This window comes from Echeneis naucrates, chromosome 13 (genome assembly GCF_900963305.1).
Source record: "Echeneis naucrates chromosome 13, fEcheNa1.1, whole genome shotgun sequence".
NCBI classification, from domain to species: Eukaryota; Metazoa; Chordata; class Actinopteri; order Carangiformes; family Echeneidae; genus Echeneis; species Echeneis naucrates.
Genome location: NC_042523.1, coordinates 7023375 through 7038940, shown reverse-complemented (window position 1 = coordinate 7038940; position 15566 = coordinate 7023375). Strand labels below are relative to the sequence as shown.

Here is a 15566-nt window from a genome sequence, read left to right as displayed (position 1 = left end):
CCTGTCAATCTGGGAAAAATTTGAAAGAGTCTTTGTAGAGCTAAGAATATCTTGGAAACTCTTATTTCCCATTGCTGCTCCTGCATTGCCATTGGCAAGAGTGCAGGTAATTCAGGATCAGACCAGTGAAGTGCTTGAGAAGAATATCTTAAAACATCCTGATTGTGTTTCACTGATTGTGTTTTGAGACCGAGAAAAGGAGACCACAGAGAACAGTTTAAAGTCAAACGCAATTACGAGTATCATCAGTTATACTTGCACTGCGCACATTATTACTTTTTCATTTGATGATGCCATGGGCTGAAACTTATTGTTTTCAGGTTTGTTTGTTTTTGTTTTTTTTGGTTTGTTTTGTTTTATTTTTTGTTGCGCTTCAGATGCACTGAAGAAATATAATGAAACATGCCTGAACTCATCAATGTTTATCACAGTGCTTTGGTCCTCAATGTGGTCAAAACCAACATTAAAAAAAAAAACAACAACAACTTGACTGGGTGAATGCAGCTAACGGATTAAATGTAGAGCCCATACTGTAGTAGCATTGCTTGACCTAGGACAAATCATACTCCAGCTGCATTATTTTCATACTGAGATCCAATCACAACGTTGGAAATGTCAAAAGTAGAAAACTGAACCAGGAGTAAAATCAAATCCCCGTCATCCAACGTCATTTTCAGACATGTAGCTAGCATATGCTGCCTCTACGCTGGTACCAAGAAATAGAAATATCCAGTCCAATGGAAAATATCCAAAAAAATGAAATATATAAATTCATTATTAGTGTGTTAAACCATATAATATTTCATACAAAATATGCTGCTTAGGGAACTTAATTTTTTTTATTTATAAACACGCATACATAAAGATACATACAAAACATCACAGCAGATATCCTTGGCCAGAGTTTTATCACGTTTACTTTTGCATTATAATGAGATGGTCTTTTTTGGCCACTTGATTGGTTTGACACGGCCATTTAAAAGCCGTTCCATACGGCTGTAGTTGTGTCATATTAGCTGTCAATAACAAGCTGGAATATTGCGACATTATTATTTGAAATAATTTGTAATGTATTTGCTACTGATGAAACAGTATTACAGTCCTATCGTTATTTATTTATTTTTTTCATGGATATTATTAAGTGAAACTTGATATGAACAGTAGAACTGATGAACTAAGTGGAGGTTTGTCTCAAGTAAACGTTTACAGTACAGCTCATACGGTAAAGATCTTCATAAGCGCTGATATGAAGGGTATCTCTAAATTTGAAAAGCCTGCTTCAGTCATATCCATAGTTTTGCATCACCAAATCAGTTGGTTTGGAACCAAATCAGAGAGTAACTAGAGAGGAAACCTCCACATCAAGCTGCTTCTGACAGCGATGGCTGGATAGGAAAACTCCATAGACCTTGTTGCCGTTAAAAAAAAAAAAAAAAAAAAAAAAAAGGAAGGGGATCTAAATTTTTCATCATCTCTAAGCCCTGAAAATCCTGAATGGTTTTTTAGTGATCAATTTGTTATTTCAAAGCAGCCGCATTATTTTTTCAAGAACACCCTAAGCACTGCTTCTTGGACTCACTGACCTACGGACCCCACGGTGCTAACTTTGCTACACACATCAATTAGGTGAGTTTGACTGCAGTATCTGCTCAAAGCTAAAAAGGAAATGTTCTTTTCTTACAATGTGACTGATTTTATATTTGCATTTACTCAGAAGCATTACCACAAAAGCGCAAATTTACTCGAACAATGTTCTTAAACACCGACAGGCAATTTTCCGCAGCCATAAATTCAGTCAGTATATCTGACCATATCGTTTTCTTCCAGTTAAGACGTCCACTGAAAATAAATAAATAAATAAAAATATTGCATTACATTCTTAGAGACATCTGCCCTTTGGCCAGTGTAACTGAACTCCAGCCTGCACAAAACACAGTCTTCATGAAGCTGTGAAAATGCCAACCAAGTCTTTTTTTTTTTTTTTTTTCATTTGAAAAGTGACTGTCGGGAGCTTTTCCACCACCAGTCCATATGGTCCCTGTATTTATGGGGTGATGAGGCATGCTCCTGGGGTTCAGAGTGGTCATTATCTGGGGGATGCTGCAGCTCCAGTAGTTAAGGTCACCTGGTACACCGGATGTCCTCACACTCCACCAGTGCTACAGGATACTAAATGTGTAATCATCTCTGAGCCCACAAAAGGCAGGGTCTACCATGGCTGGCCATTATGAGAGCTTACTGTACAAGTCCATCCCAGCTTTATATCCCGCTATATCAGCGGCACAACTCAAAATAGCACATCTTCACTATCTTATTTCTAGCAGATAGCAGATATAGCAGAGTATGGAGGAGGTGGGAATTTTACTGAGCTAAAAGTTCATATTAAGAGTCAAATTAGTGTTGGCTCCTCTCATTGTCCCTACTGTCCCCCGATGAATTGGCTCTTACTTTACAATTCAAACGGATACATGCTGAATAAATGTCAAATGCAGTATTAATTGTCGGTGGCAGGCACTGAAAAGCTGCTAAAAAGGTATGGCACAGTATACTATGAGAAAAAAATAACCCTGACAGATTTTATAAGAGAAAGGAAATAGCTTGATGATCAAATTATTAACTAAGTTTGCAATTTCTGCAGAACAGTGATGAAAATTATTTTATTAATGCCATTTTTTTTAACTAAGCAGCTAATTGTTTGGTTTACAAGAAACTGCATGAACTTTAACATGCAATTGCACAAAGCTGACAACAGTAATACTAAAATAGGGTCTGTGATGTTGCCCCCTGCCTGGCCTCCCTCTTTTTCAGCTGATTAGGTCAAGATATCCAAATTTAGCTGGATCAGCATCGAGAAACAATCAAGTTTCAGAATGTAACGCAATTTTGAATTCGATTGGAGCCTTTTAATCATATTTGTGAAAAGCCATAGAAAGTAGCAGTTTTTCAATAAGAAAAATAAAAGACTTTTATTTTTTTTATTATTTATTATTTTAATCCCTATATCCATTTTGGTTTGGAATTTCTTGGGCCTTTTTAGATGTGTAACAGCAAAAAAAAAAAAAAAATCTGCAGCAGTCTTTTGTGGAGTTGCTGAATTAGATATTCAGACTACGAGGTCAGCAACCCTGTTTCAAATTAAAGACCTTATGACACATCAGGGATAATTGCCTGTTGAACAATTACACAGAAAAGCCCCTTAATGATAAATTTAATCAAAGCATTTACTTACAAGTCCAATATTGGTTAAAATATTAGCAGGTATACTTTGCACATGCTAAATCTCTGGGAAAGCACGCAATTAATTGAAGTAGGGGAACTGCACAGAAATTATTTAAAGTGACCAATGTGACTTAAACAAATGTACAGTACATCCCTTATTCTTTATTTTTTATGCATTATGTATTATTATGTATCAGCTCCAGCACAAGGGAGTGAGATCTAGCAATTTTTTACAACCGCAGACATTTGTCTTGCCCCTCTCAACTCTTTTAAGAACTCCAGATCAGTAAAAGTTAAATGAGTGAAAAGTTTAAGTTTCCCTGCTTGCCCAGACCTCCTGCAGGCTATTGTTACCCTGCACATATGGTTATTGTATTTGCTGTTCCAACAACGCAGATGCCAACTGGTTTTCTGAATTAGCTGTTTTTGTTCGTTTGCTTGTCTGCTTTTACCCACAGTCTGGTGATAAAATGCAATGTCGAATTACTAACCACTTGGACTCCACTCATGTACTGTACATGTTTTAACTCCCATGTGTAATACTTTATCTTGGGCCAATCGTCCATTAGATGAGAACTGATTCAATTCACAGTGAGATTTAAATGTCAACAGTTTTTTTTTATGTCAACACAATTTTCCTGTTTTATCATGCTATTTACTCAAATTAAATGTGATTTTGTACCATCATAGCTCTGCACCAAAGCACCATTTCTTCTAATTCATATTTTACATCAAACAATTGGTTAACATGTCCCCACCCAATCTGCAGACAATCATACGACGCATATGGACTTATGCTGTGTGTGTTGAGTCCTGACATGTCATGGAAACTTGTGGCACAGTTTTAATGAAAGGAAAAAATGAAAAGGCGTGAGGTGTCACTATGCAGAGACTCCATGTTAATTCTCAAAGCGGTTACATTGCTTGCACACCTGAGAGCTACGGTTCATGCCTGCCAAAATAAACCAAGCTGTAATAATAACGCTCGAGGGTTAGAATAAACTTCAGACTCTGCACACAATGGGTGTGAACACACCCTGAGAATGTCAAGCTCATACAGCAACTCTACAGGCTGTGAAATGTTTTCCATGAAGGCAACTGTTAATGTAATGGTGTTTTCTCCGAGGAGGAGGTCACCTGTCTTGGCTAAGTGCGGTGAACTCACTGAAAGACACAGTCTGAGCTTTCTCTCCTCATGTCTGTAAAGAAAACTAATCTAATGATTTGACTCCTCGTCCTAAAGTCCCACCAAACCCACTTAAGTGGAGACATATCTGTGGAATGATGGTGTGCTGTAATGGTTTAACCTTTATTTTGAAATGGAATTAACCTCCTTTATGAATCTTCGGTGTAGCAGGTGAAGGAAATGGCAGCTGTATCTTACATTACACAATGGCACTTCATTCAGCTTTTTGCAGTTTGCGTGCCTCCCTGCTTCACAGCTTCTCTTCCTTTTCCTGTCTTGCTCTCAGCTTAGCAGCTTTAAGGCTTTTTTTTCCTCCCCCAAGCTAAGCATGCTCTCTGGCTCTGAGCACTGGCATCTCTTGCATCGGTATGCAGCTCCCGTTCAGACTGCTGATCCCTCTTTATGAGGACATGAGTTTCAATGCTTTTATCCCCCACCTTCACTTGCAAATATGCCTGCGTTCAGTATCTACACTCCAGCTTTATAGACCCGTGGGAAGCCTTTAAAGAGGAAGTCAATAAAAGGGTATAAACATGCATGAGCTTAAGTTTGTGCTTTTAGTGTCTTTACTCCAAAGTTAGGTTTTTGGGATAGCATCTCACTCGAGCACAGTTGAAGAACAAAATAATTTTCCAGTTGTTACATAGAAGCAGATGCTGAGTTGTGAATATTCCTGCTCTTGCACTGTGTGTGGAAAAAAAAAAGGGTTTCCCCACAAGAGGTGGGGAAGAAGGCATTTACCATTTTTATAACAACCTTGTGTATTGACGTTAACTGCCGGTGAGTGCATGAGATACTTCAGTGATAGTGGACATTATGCACTGGTCCTCTACAACTCTCTTCTACAGTGCATATTGACTTTTGTTATTATATATGGGACACACAGCATGATATGGATGTGTTTACAAAATGCAGCCTTTCATCCAGCCATACACTATAATATATGTGGCTACCAGCAGAAATTACACAATCTGTAAAGCAGCCATTCCTCATGTGTAGGATCCTCCTTTGTTCTAACACCAATGATAATTTAATGCAAAACATCAGTCATGGCTGCTGCACTGAACTTTTTTATATATATATATATATACATATATATGTATACATATTAACTGTCAGGGGCTGCTTCTATAATGCAACTGTGAAGATACAATGGCTCGTTCTGTTCTGCTGCCTTCAGACAGTGTTTGCACGACTCTGCTGATAACTACCGGCAAGTTTACTCAATAAAATCATCAAATTTAATTGCTGTGAGAAAATAAACAGGTTGGACTGGCAACCTGTTTTTGGTTTGTTTTTCCTTCCCAAGATGGTCTCAGGCACATGAACAGCCGCTTTACTTATATTGTGGTGATAACCACGCTGGGGAGTAGAGGAAAACCAAAAGCACATGGGAAATTGTCGTGAAATACTCTGAAATACAGCCAGACTTGAATATATTTTTAATTAGCCTCATTTTTGTTAAGTTTTACATTGTGTGCTCTTTAAATTGGCATGTTTTCCCCCACTTCCTGTGGCTTGCCTTGCAAATTCAGAGACAGAAAAGGCTGGGGTGGACAGGACGTACTAGAGTGCCTCACGACATGAATGTTTTAGTATGTGTACGATAGCCTCTGTGACGGACGGGTAACGTGACTGCTGCACCTGCCTGCATTCTGCAAAAATGTAAGCTGAGGTTGTCGACCAGCTCCTTGGCACAATAAGATCCAGCTATCTGAGTTTATAAATGGTTTTCATTTGTGCTCTGATAAATTCTTATGAGTTTTTCTCACAAGTCAACAATCTGTTCTTAGCAGGTTTGCTTGTTCAATATTCCTATTTATTTTTGGGGGGCTTTAATTTTCCATTGTGCACAAACCATATCAAGACATATTGCCATAAAATGCAAATCATTACCCTGGAAAAAATAACTACATTTGCCACGATTTTCTGCTTACAAGTCTATAAAAATGCAAGGCTTATTCCAGCGGGCTATCAAATTTCCTAAGATAGTGCAACAGAGTCTCCTTTATCTGGAGCTCAGATGTCCAGGCTGACTGAAGGGACATTATGAGCTCGGCAACCCAGTGATACAAAATCCTACTGACTGTGTGAGACTGATGGAATTTCTGCACTGACATAAATATAGAAACATTTAAAACCTCAAAGTAGAGTGAACAGTCGCTCCGAATGCACTTATATGTGCCATGTTGCTTAGATTTGCAATATAGAGGCTTCAGGATGTATTTTTACACACTTTATTGCATCACAGGTTTTAGCTTTAAATGGGTATAATTGCTGTTTTTTTGTTCATCAATCCATACTCAATAACCCATTATGATAAGGTGAAGGCATGTATTTGCGAATTTCCTTTTTCTAGTCCATCATTTACATAAGTGTTCAGATCCTTACTTCATTCACTACTTTGCAAAAGTCACTTTGGCAGCAATTACACCATCAAATCTTCAGGGGTACGTCCATAAAAGCTTTGCACACCTGGATTTGGGCAGTTCATCTCCATCTTCCTGCCAGATTCCTCTCAAGCTTCATGAGATCGGAAAGGGAAGTGTTTGCGAGCTGCCATCTTCAGGTCTCTCAGCAGATCTTTTCTAGGGTTTGAGTCTGAGCCTCAGATGGGCCAAGGTGAAGGTCATAATCGCTGCCAAAGGGCCAAGTCCTGAATCAAGGCTCTGAACACTTTTGAAAGCAGAAGATTATAAACAACTTTTTGTCATTACAGTTTTTTGACTGTAAACTGAGGGGCCATTTTATCCAATCACGGGAACAGCACACTGAATTCAGCAACAGGAGATCTTTGTGAGGGCCCTGCAGAGTGAGGCAGGTCTACACTTTTTCCACCAGATGCTGGAAAAGGTCCTTACACTTCAAATTAGAGCTTAACTGATTAGTCTTAATAGTTCACAACACAATTAAGTGACAAACACATTACAGTTGATTACCCAATATCACAACATCAGCTTAGATTTTATAATAGTAACATTTAGCTGCTCAGTGCTCAACTTTGTTGAAAGTTGTTTATCATAAACAAACCACTTTCAGAAGCTCAACCACAGCTGGCTCCTCCTTGATGACTTCCGTTCCTTTATTCTGAAGCTGTATAAAAACTAAAAACATAAAAATGGGCTTTATGCAGATGTCACCATATGCAAATAATATGTCACCATATCAGAATAATATGTAACACAATCTATCAAGGTGATTGTCCTCAATGCAGCCTTGTTTGTGCGGTGGTAAAATATCCTGACGCAAGTCAAAACAAGCGCCACTCCAGGTCACACTGCCAGGTGCTGGGTTGCATTGGGATACCTCACGTAGCCAATCACTATTTTGGAAGCCTCCCAAATATGCATAGCAGGAGCAAAAAAAGATATCTGTAATGGTAAACACATAAACAGCGCTCCCAATATATCTTTTAAAAAGACAATTTTTCAGAAAAAGGTGACATAACTTCTGGTTGATACAACATCTACTCCAAAAAAGATGAAGAAACAGATGAGATGCTGGCTTGGTGATAAAATGGACTACTGTCATTTCTGAACAAAAAATATTAACATTGTTCATGTAAACCGCTTCAAGAGGAGAAATGGGAGATCATTGCACAGGCTAAATGAGATTCAGAGGCTCATCCATAGTCAGGCACAAAGCCCACTTCAACAGAGATGAGGGCCAAGAGAGATTGGTAAAGGTCAACTCTGCAAACGGGCATAAAACGAAGTATAGGCTCCATTTCAGGCACAACGCTGAAATGTAGGTTGTGCATAAACCTCTCAGAGAACAGGTGCCTCACACCATCACAACAACACAGTCGAATCTCATTCATCACAACTTCAACAAGAGATGCTCTTCATTTAATCCTCCACAGATTCTATTTGAATGTGGTTTGAGTGCATTTTCAGGGTTTCTTTAATGTACATTTGCATAACATGTCCAAGTTGAATCAGCTCTATTGATTTCTCGCAGTCTTATGTAATGATGAAGACCTTTAGCCCTGTAGTGGTGGACTCCATATTCAATTCATGTCGCAAAAATAATGACATTGTTGCAGTATTAAGGCATAAAGCATGTTTTAAATAGCCTATGGGGCTTGCTACAGTAATTTTTTAGGTTTGTTGTCTACTTCTTCTTTTTCCATTGCTATTATTTGTCAGACAAATAATAGCAACTACAGTGTGCCAGTGTTGTCACAATGAGTAATGGCTGCAATAATTCCTTAATATGATTGAAGGTTAACAGAAAGTAAATCTTTGTCATTTATAAACTTCAATGGAAAGAACTGAAAAGTATGAGTGTCAGTTTGATGTGCAATAGCAAACAAAGTAAATGTGGGGCAAAATTTTCCCCGGCAGCTACACCAAATACACAGAGTCCAATATATTGTCATTAAAAAGTGATGTGTATTGTTTTCAAAAGCAAACTGCAAACGCAGTCCTGATTTATTAACTTTATTCCAATAGGTTTGATTTATTTTTCTTGCCCCCCCCCCCCTGCATTCTTGGGCCATATGTTTGAGCCATGGTCTGCTGAAGACGTTCCCTAGATTACAAGTCTCCAGTTATTTTACTCTAACAATCAGCCTGCATTCCGCGGTGCTCAGGATCAATATGGTTGCAAATGATAATATGAAATCGCACCCCAAGTAGAAAGTCGGTCTCCTGCAGGTGTAAAACTCAACTCATGCCGCACCTCTCCGTGTGTTGTAAATGGTGAAGCTGCTGCTACTTGATGGCATGAGAAATTAAATACTTGGCTCTCTGGGTTTCATCCTAGGCAGTGAGCCAGTCGTGTTAAGAAATATTGACTCAACTGTCTGAGATCATAGGAATACAGGTAAATGCTGATTTATGGCAGACTTCCACCTTTAAGATGTGAGAACACAGGTCCCTCTTCAGGAGCCTGAGATTGATGTAAGCACCGCTTTAACCATTTTTCAGCATGACCAATTGTGGCATTAAATTTATCACGAGGATCTTGAGAAAGGCGTCTTGGCGAGTAGGAAAATCTCTTAAACTCTTTCCATCAAATGCGGGTCAAAATAATCTTTAATAGCCTAATTTCCCTTACAGTCTATCAGCTTCATTGCGGAGCTTATACCCACTCAGAGAGGGCATAGCGCGGAAAAGTGCCGTGACAAAGAGCACGGCAAAGGGAGACTGACAGCACACGGCATAGCTCGGGCAGCAAGCAGCTAATCTCTAAGCCTGTTCCCCACTTGTCTGAGCACATTTGCCTCTGGCTTGAGGTTTATCCCTACAGATGTATATCTGTCAACAAAAAAGCAAGCGGGGCAGCAGTGGCTCTTTTGGAGCACGTCTGTCCCCTTTACTGGATAATTCATTTGCAGTGGTATACAGAACTCCTCCGGAGCGCCAGAGCCAGCACTTGGCAGCTGGGAGACGTTCTGCGGGGATAAGCTAACCCTCAGCAGCATTGGGGAATGGGTATCCTTGAATGTAAACCACCTTCCTCTGCCATAGCTTGCCTTCAGCTCATCCAGCTTATTCCTCCTGCATGATTATTCCAATACACGGGAGATGCGCCCATGCACACATCTCATACAGGCTGCCTGTGTCTCACAACACTTGACATTTTGGGGTCCACTTCCGCCAGGGTGCAGTCTTATTATTTCAGGTGACTTCCAAAGCAACCACATCCAAGTTGAAAGAGAAGTATGTTATCGCACCGATAAGTGGCTGACCGACTGTAATCCCGTAGGAGATGCCAAAAGATGAATGGACGGACAGTTATTCCCACTCCTTTCCACTGTCAGAGTTTTAAGAGAACTGCTGTGGATGTGGTGACGCTACAGCAAAGAATGTAATTATCCTCTTGTTTTCACTTCATTACTTGAATTCTGATCCTCAGAATCTCCTCTGTGTTTTATTTTGTTGTCTGCTGCAAGCTGATTGAATATTGTGACATAGTGCAAACAGTTCGAACCATATGCCCACAGACCAGAATCAAATTCAAAGACATTCTGTTTATCTTGCTTATTGGAAAGTGGAAGTGGATTAAAGAGTGGAAATGAAAATGTTTAAATAATGCAGACCATTCAATAATATGCGACGTATGCATTAATGCGCATCCATATCATTGGATTGGAATTCCAGTACATCCTCATTTCAGATATTGCCTCCCTGCAAGAAGATGCCAATACAATATTGTAAAAATGTCATTCATGAATCATAAGCAATTGCTAATAACCAAAATCATGTTGCAGAGAAGACTTACAAAGGGTTACATGACATTTGGATGACAGTGTGTCTCACACAAGGTACACGAGGAAGGCAGAATATTTTTACAATTTCAAAATAATCATTACAGCAGGGACCTTCACTTAAGCCCGTGTTTAAATAAGAAATCTAAGAATCGCTGTCCCAGAAATTTTTATTTTTCAAGACTATAATGTCAATTGTCCTCAATTCTTGCGTAATCTAAGAAGAAAGTTTTCATTCACATTATTCTTCCTCACCCATACCTGCTTTCAAATATAATTTTGATGCCAGATTAAATGATGGAGGGAAAAAATGAATAAATAAAGAGAGCCACTTTCTTTTCTTCTCCACTTTGCCGTCATAACTGCCCCCACACGTTATGGTCAAACACACACCAATGCTCAAATGTTACCTGCAGGTTGTACTTGCCAAATTGTCTAACGAAATGAGAAAATGATGAAAGGCTCCAGTTTCAAACAAAGGAAAAAGTTCCCTCGGCGGTACGGACGCTTTTGGGGTTTCTGTAAGAAGGAACGTGACGAAACATTTTAGCAGAAGGAAAGTCAGCCCAAACTGGGGCAAAAGAAATGAGAAAATGTGGCCAGCAAAGACGGGCTTTGTACATCTGACACAACTAGCCTGCATGTTTGTCCAAGTATTGCTGTACCACATGGCTAATTAACATTACTAGCCTGGCTGCCACCTTACCTGTTAACTGGGTCTGACAAATCTGTCAGATGTCTGCATTAGCTGCGTTTGATGTGGTGACAAACCGACACCTCTCAGAGTGACGCACTTGCCCACCGATGCACATATGGGACAACAACACCTCACACTTAAAGCACAGGAGCACAAGCCAGGGCACACAATTGAAACAACAACAATGGATGTACAGCACATACCCATAAGGATTCATCTATTGGGCAGTGTAGCACTCCATAGCTGCAGCTATAGATAAGAGCCCAGCAATGCATTTAAGCAAAATACTATAATTTAGTAGTGCTAAGAAGGATGAGTCTGCATGAAATGACTCCCAGCGTTACAGAGCATGAACAAAGCTGCTGAGGCTGAAGTCTTGTCTACAATACCACTGCAGTGTTTGATGCAGCGCACAGCAATTTAACTGTTGATTAGGCTGTGATCACACAGAAGATGCACGCACCTTCTTACCTGCTCTGAGGATGTTGTGTTTTCACTCTCATTTGTCTGTTTGCTTCTGTCTTGCTAGAATGATATCTTTAAAACTCTGCATAGAATAGATGAAATTGGCTGAAAGGTTAAGCCATGGCTTTGTGGAAAGATCGAGGTCCGCATCAGCTGTTTATTAAAATGACTTCTACGTTCACATTGTCAACGTAGGGAGCTCTTTGAATTTTGCTTCAATGAAAAAAGCCTCGCACGCACATCCAACACTGGCGCATCCTGTATATTTAGGAACAGCTCTTGACCCTGATGCAGATTAAAAAAAAATAAAAATAAAAAAAAAATTCTGCCAATTTCAATAACATAGTCTACACTTTGTGTTGGTGGTGTTTCCTCTCAGAGTGCTTTCTGGTTTTATTTATTTCATTCATTGTTTGACTGCTCACATCTTCTACAAAGTAAATGCTTCTGTTTCTCACATACAGTCTTTGGGGGCGCTACCCCAGGCGACAGTAGTTCATGCATCTAAAGTTAAGCCACATGACATAAATATTTAAAGCAGCCCTTGAAGCGAGCACTATCTTAGCGTAGCTCTTGGACAAGATGATAAAACTCTCTGTGACCTGTTCTCTCTGGTAGGATGTCATGAACCCAAATCAGTAGAAATATGGGCTAGCTTTGAGCTGTCCAGTTTTATTCTCTACGCTGTTGGGACTGTTGTGTTAGCTAACGCTGCCAAAAAGTTAAAAGCAGCAGAACCATAGTCCCATTCTGATACTCTTGCTGTCCGTATCACAGTATTTATAGATGGGCTTCTGGGCAGACACAATATTGTTTTTGATCCCAGCCCTCTGTCACAGACAAACATTGAAATAGGAATATAATGCAACAATATACAACGTGCTCAAAATGACACAGTTGGATGAAGTGATCAGTCGGGGTCAGCCATAAACTGCATGAATCATCTTAAACCTGCCATTACGGAATACTCCAACTGAACTTTTGGTATTTCAGATTTGCATCTGACATTTGAATATGAACAGGTTTTTAAATGTATCGTGAGTTACGCCAAATACTTCAGTGAAGACAGAACTGAAAACAGGCCTAAATATGTGGTAATGCTTTCAAAATAGCAGCAACTTCTCATATTGTCAGTGTTTTCTTGTTATCGTGTGTGGCTTTTTACTTCCAACAAAGCACATGAATCTAAGTCTCACTGAAGGTAATTTCACACATTTCATATAATGGAGTATCTTTAAATGCGCCATCAAAAGGTGAATTGCAAGCAGAGGTCCCTGCTTGCAATACAAGAAAATGGCTCATTCTTTTACAATACTGACATAGGGGCCACAATGAAAAGTGGATGTGGCTGGATCAAAATAAATAAATAAATATATACACACATCTTTGTTTTGTATGATAAAGAGAAATCTAAATCGGTGTGTTGTTATTTTAAAACCATTGTGCTGCCTGACATTTGATACAAACTGAACCCGGGCGTGGGGTTTCTTGAGTCTGACACTTGGACTAAAAATATTTGACATGTGGTGATGTTCCCGACAAATTCAAAGACTTAAATAGGAATCTGCTGATTCTTGATGGGATGATGCAATGTGGAAAGTACACAAGCAGCCTTTTAAACACTCTGACTTCAGGTTTGCAGTGGTCTGAGTTGGTCCTAGAAATAGTTCAGATCTATTCTGAACCATATTCCTCTGACACCACCGCACCATAACTGCTATCTCCTCACGATAGAGCACTAAATCAGCAGTGTCCAAAAACCCTTCCTCCTTCCTGGTGTCCTGTGGGGGGGGGGGGCTTATTAAGTTCGGATCGCTGGGTATTTTATTATTTATTTTTTTTTTTGAGGCTTTTATTATTTATTTGTTTATTTATTTTCACAGCACCCTCCCTCCCCTGCTGTGAGCTGCGTGGATCTGCGCACTGGTCGCCTACAGGGCGGTGGCTGAGCAGACATGTCCAAGAGCGGGACAGTCAGTGGGGAGTTGGGGGGAGTTGTCATGAGGACACGGACACACACACACACACACACCAACGCCTGCCTGCACACGGGCGTCACACACAAACACACACACACACACACACACACAGGCTTACCTGCGTCCGATCCCGGGCAACACAACTTTCATTGAGCGTCAACGCGGCTCGCACGGTCAGTAACGCAAACCGGCCATCGCGGAGAGCGCGTCCACGCAGAAACACACACACACCTACACACACACACACACACACTACTGTGCCTGCACTTAAACCCAGTGCGCTGACTGGCTGACTGTGCTGGAGACAAAAGCTCCACTGTAATGCAGTCGCCTCTGCCAAATAAACAGCGAATAAATAATCATAGTCTACGATAAAAAAAAAAAAAGTCAGGCGTGAAATGAGTTAAAGGGGAGCCAGCAGCGTGACTTTCGGATGATCCAGTCAATGTCAGCGGTGAACCCTGCAAACAGGACCGCTGTAACCTTTAGTGCATCCCTGTGTCAGCTGTGGCAATTCAACTGGAGGAACACAACAAACAGACGGGGGGGGGGGGGTTATGGGCGACTCATCTGCAGCCTGATGTTTTATCTGTCACTTAATACCAAAGGGAGGGAGGAGGATGAGGTGGTGGTGGTGATGTGGTGGTGGTGGGGGGGGGGCAACATCCAAGTTGTCTCCGATAATGGAAAAAAATAAAAAAAAAAACTTGTACAGCCGCATTCTGCTTTTCATTGCGCCGCACAATTCAACTTCCAGGCATTCCAGCACAGTCGGCTCTGACAGCAGACACCCACAGCCGAGCTCCGGCCACAACTGCTGCGCAAACACACATCACTTGAAAGAAGGTGTGTGTGTGTGGGGGGGGGGGTTATAGGGATGGAGGGATAAAAGAGGGGGGTAAAAAAAAAAAAAAAAAAAAAAAAAAAACAAAAAAGAAAGAAAAATCAACTCTCCTGCGTGCGCTGGATACTTCAACTCACATGTGACACGATCGCATTTTGATGAGTCCCGCACTCAAACGCAGCCGCCAGCAGCCCCAGCAGCAGCATCTCTCCCCGCACACCACGCACACCACGCCCGTCTACACACAGCTACATCCCAGCGCTCACCTTTAAAGACGCTCGCACACAGGCTGGAAAGGACGAAGATCAAGTGCTGCTTGACAATCATATTCTTCTCTTTCCCCTCACAATTTCGCGTCGACACTCCACTCGGGTAGTCTCTTGTATTTAATTTTTTTTGCTCTCTTTCTCTCTCTCTCTCTCGCTCTCTCTTCTTCTTCTTCTTCTTCTTCTTCTTCTTCTCCTCGTCGGGATGGACTTATCCAGGTAAACGGCGCAGTTTCGGACTGGACCGGAGTTACATTGATGAACTCCTTTGCCTTTTCTTTTTTCTTTTTTTTTCCGGAGGAGTCCCTGTGTATTTTCTCTCGCAGATCCGCGTTGAGGAAGAGGAGGAGGAGGAGGGGGGTTGGGGGGGCAGTGATTACTGTAGTGAAAGCAGGACGGCAGAGATGCTCGTCGGCAAAGTGCAGCTCCTGCCTCCCTTTATTGCCTTTCTCTTTGACTCGCTGCAGAGAGCAAGAGTCCCGCCCACGCTTTTTGACTAATGAAGACGCTTCACCAATGGAGAACACCTAGAAATAGTTCTGATCTCTGCTAAACTGTCAAAACATTTACACCGTGTGCCTCAAGGGTTACTGCCTCACATCCATCTGGAGACAATAGGCCGCTGCAGGGAATATACTGATAGACAAGGCCCATCATAAAACAAAGCCCCAAACAAAAAATATTTCAAAAATGGCT

General features: G+C 40.8%; 1 protein-coding gene across 2 annotated transcripts in view; it reads right to left on the bottom strand.

Annotated features, from left to right (window-relative positions):
* Positions 1-15319, bottom strand: part of cadm2b (cell adhesion molecule 2b) — a 141728-nt gene extending 126409 nt beyond the window's left edge. For both annotated transcript variants that reach the window (XM_029517697.1, XM_029517698.1), the window contains exon 1: positions 14871-15319. In XM_029517697.1, the coding sequence (XP_029373557.1) occupies positions 14871-14931 (61 nt within the window). In that variant the 5' untranslated portion in view covers positions 14932-15319. The remainder of the gene's footprint in view (positions 1-14870) is intronic.
* Positions 15320-15566: the final 247 nt, after the last annotated feature.